Raw genomic sequence first — 2,580 nt, forward strand, 5'->3', positions numbered from 1 at the left:
CTTCTTTTCAACATCATATAAGTAATATGGTATTTGTGTTTCACGGAGCTAGGGTGCCAGGAAAGTTTTGTTTAAACATTTTGTTCTCGCTTGTAACACTTTAATACACCATTACTGCATTTCCATGGTACAATATTGTTTATTTTGTTAAGTCAATCTGCACATGAATGTAATGTGCTTCTTCAGGGTCAATCATTCCATTCCGTGCGAGCTTTGCACAAACAATATTGGTAATTCCATCGCGCCCAGTGTATAAGCCTATGTAATTCACATGGCAGCAGTCGAGTGTAGGCCTTCATGTCTTAAATGATGTACCTAATTATTTAGGCAAGGAGCTTTCGTCGCCTGTGAATTCTCGCATAGTCGAAATCAGCGTCACCTTGCAGTTACTGCCCGCGCCGGTGACAACAGCTGCAGTTCCACTGGGTGATACCGCTAAGAGAAGCCTGGAACAACTATGCGCTTCTCCTTGCAAGAGGGTATCCAGTGGGTCTCCATTCAAATAGAACCTTTGCAAAGTTATCAACTTTGCCTCGTTCTTCCAGAGGACATAGAGTATATTGTTGTTGTCGCATCCGATGGCAACTTCTTTCCATTCAGGACGGGTGATGGTCTTCAGAAGCTTTCCACTCCAGTCAACGACTGAGACCTTAGTTGAGCCGTGGGTGAATATGATCTGGTTCGGACTCCGTGGACAAATTGCAATGCGTTTTGGCGCAAGGTTGCCTGTTGGGATCGACTTGGTTTGGGGCCCATCACTACGTACGACATATATCTTTTTGCAGCTTGGAACACTGCAGTAAATGTTATCTTTGAGGTCCGTAGCCATGTCCGATATGCGTCCAGGTAATTCCCTGACATGGAATACATCTCCATGGACTTTACGACAGTCTTCATATTTATCCAACACGAACCTCAGGTCTGAGAGCGATGCAAAAGCCGATACAGACGTAGTGGCGTCCTCGGTTATTGTCTCTATGCCAAATTTAGTAGCCACTTTTGAGGAAGCTGTAGTTTGTATTATGTCAATAGGGTAATAAATTTCAGATTGGTTTACTACTTTTAAAATAGCTACTCTCCCATCACGAGTAAATGTCACGGCCTTCAGGTCATTGCAATAAGGCTGCTCCGGCAACACTATGTCGATGCTCTTTCTCTCATGTACCGTACGGTTGGTGAACAAATTAGCTTCAATTACAGACTCGTTGTCCGTCAATCTGAAATGAAGCTGTCTTTCGTCCATGACTTTCTTGATCGTTTTGCGAATATATTTCTCTGGCGCTTTCGAGAGAAGGCTGTCAAGGGATTTCAGAAGACCGTTATATAAGATAGCAATTAGACTGTGGTTCTCATTCTGATCTAGCGTCTCATACACCTTCAACTGAATTGTCTCTATGATTTTTGTACGATCTTCTATTATCTTCTGCCATTGATTCAGTGTTTGATTCCGTAATTCGAAGAATTTTTCATTCTTAACTTTCAGATCCGTTTTCACACAATGGGTGTATTCATCAATATAGTCTTCAATCTGCTTATCAAGGACATCTTTCTGTTTCTTGGTCAGGTTCTCGGCTTCCTCAATCATGGAAATAATGGCCGCACATTGTTCGCCCACTTGATCCAGTCTTGACATTCGTGATTGTATTTCCTCTCGCATCATCGGGACAAAATCTTCAACCTTGACACACTTATGGTTTTCCTGAAGACGATGGTCATAGATAGAACACACCTGACAGACCGGAAAGAGACAAAATGTACAAAACAACTCTTTCTTCTTCCCTCCATGTTTCTCACAAAGGATCGTCCCATTTGCATCATCATCCTTCTCCAGATTCATCTCGGCGACATTGGTTCTGCTTGAGGTGTCTGCACTACAGGGGTGGTGATGCTTCTTACTACATGCCATGCATAAAGCTATCTTGCACTCGGTGCAGTTGAAGAAGGGTGATGCCGAATCTGAATCAATGTTACCGCAAACCTCACAAAGTTTGTTAATCACTCTCTCCGTCTTCTGCTGTTGCTTTGGCTTCTCTTTCTCCAGTCGTTTCATCAGTGTCATGGCGCGAAAGTCATGCCTAAGGCCTAATATTCCCGCGTCGCTTAGAATGGTCTCTTCGTCACATATCGGACATGCGATCTTTCCAACGCTAGACTGTTTTTCTTTATAATATGTCTCCAGGCACTTCTCACAGAAACTGTGAACACATATGAGCAAACGTGGCTTTGTGAGCTGTTCTAGACAGATGGCGCACTTCACATCTTCACGAAGCAGCGCAAACATATTTGGATCTGCAGATGCCATATTTCTTTATTGGTTATCATTGACAATTCAACTGCTGGAATGTAAAAGCCTCGAAGAAGTGGCTGCGAAGTGGCCCAGGCCCTTGTCTTAAAATCGAGGGGCAAAACTTCTGAGCTTACGACGATCCCCGAAGTTCAGAAGTTTTGCAAGATCGGTGATATGCAATCGAGGCTATCGAGCAGTATAGGTTTAATTTTTGAGAATGCGGATTTTCTTTTGGTTCCCTTCTTCTTCTTACGTTTACAAGAGCAATTTCAAGATAAAACATAATATTGACT

At 42.9% G+C, this 2,580-nt stretch overlaps 1 protein-coding gene across 1 annotated transcript; it reads right to left on the reverse strand.

Moving 5' to 3' along the window:
• Nucleotides 1-319: 319 nt before the first annotated feature.
• On the reverse strand, nt 320-2,302 carry LOC115922461. The gene has a single exon (XM_030981358.1). The coding sequence runs from the start codon at nt 2,300-2,302 to the stop codon at nt 320-322; it is 1,983 nt and encodes a 660-aa protein (XP_030837218.1).
• Between the last annotated feature and the right edge of the window lie 278 nt (nt 2,303-2,580).

This window comes from Strongylocentrotus purpuratus, unplaced genomic scaffold (genome assembly GCF_000002235.5).
Source record: "Strongylocentrotus purpuratus isolate Spur 01 unplaced genomic scaffold, Spur_5.0 spur5_scaffold_12, whole genome shotgun sequence".
Taxonomy (NCBI): Eukaryota; Metazoa; Echinodermata; class Echinoidea; order Camarodonta; family Strongylocentrotidae; genus Strongylocentrotus; species Strongylocentrotus purpuratus.

What these genes read in the sequence shown, in the direction of transcription:
- LOC115922461 (XM_030981358.1), bottom strand. Translation starts at nt 2,302, where the DNA reads ATGGCATCTGCAGATCCAAATATGTTTGCGCTGCTTCGTGAAGATGTG.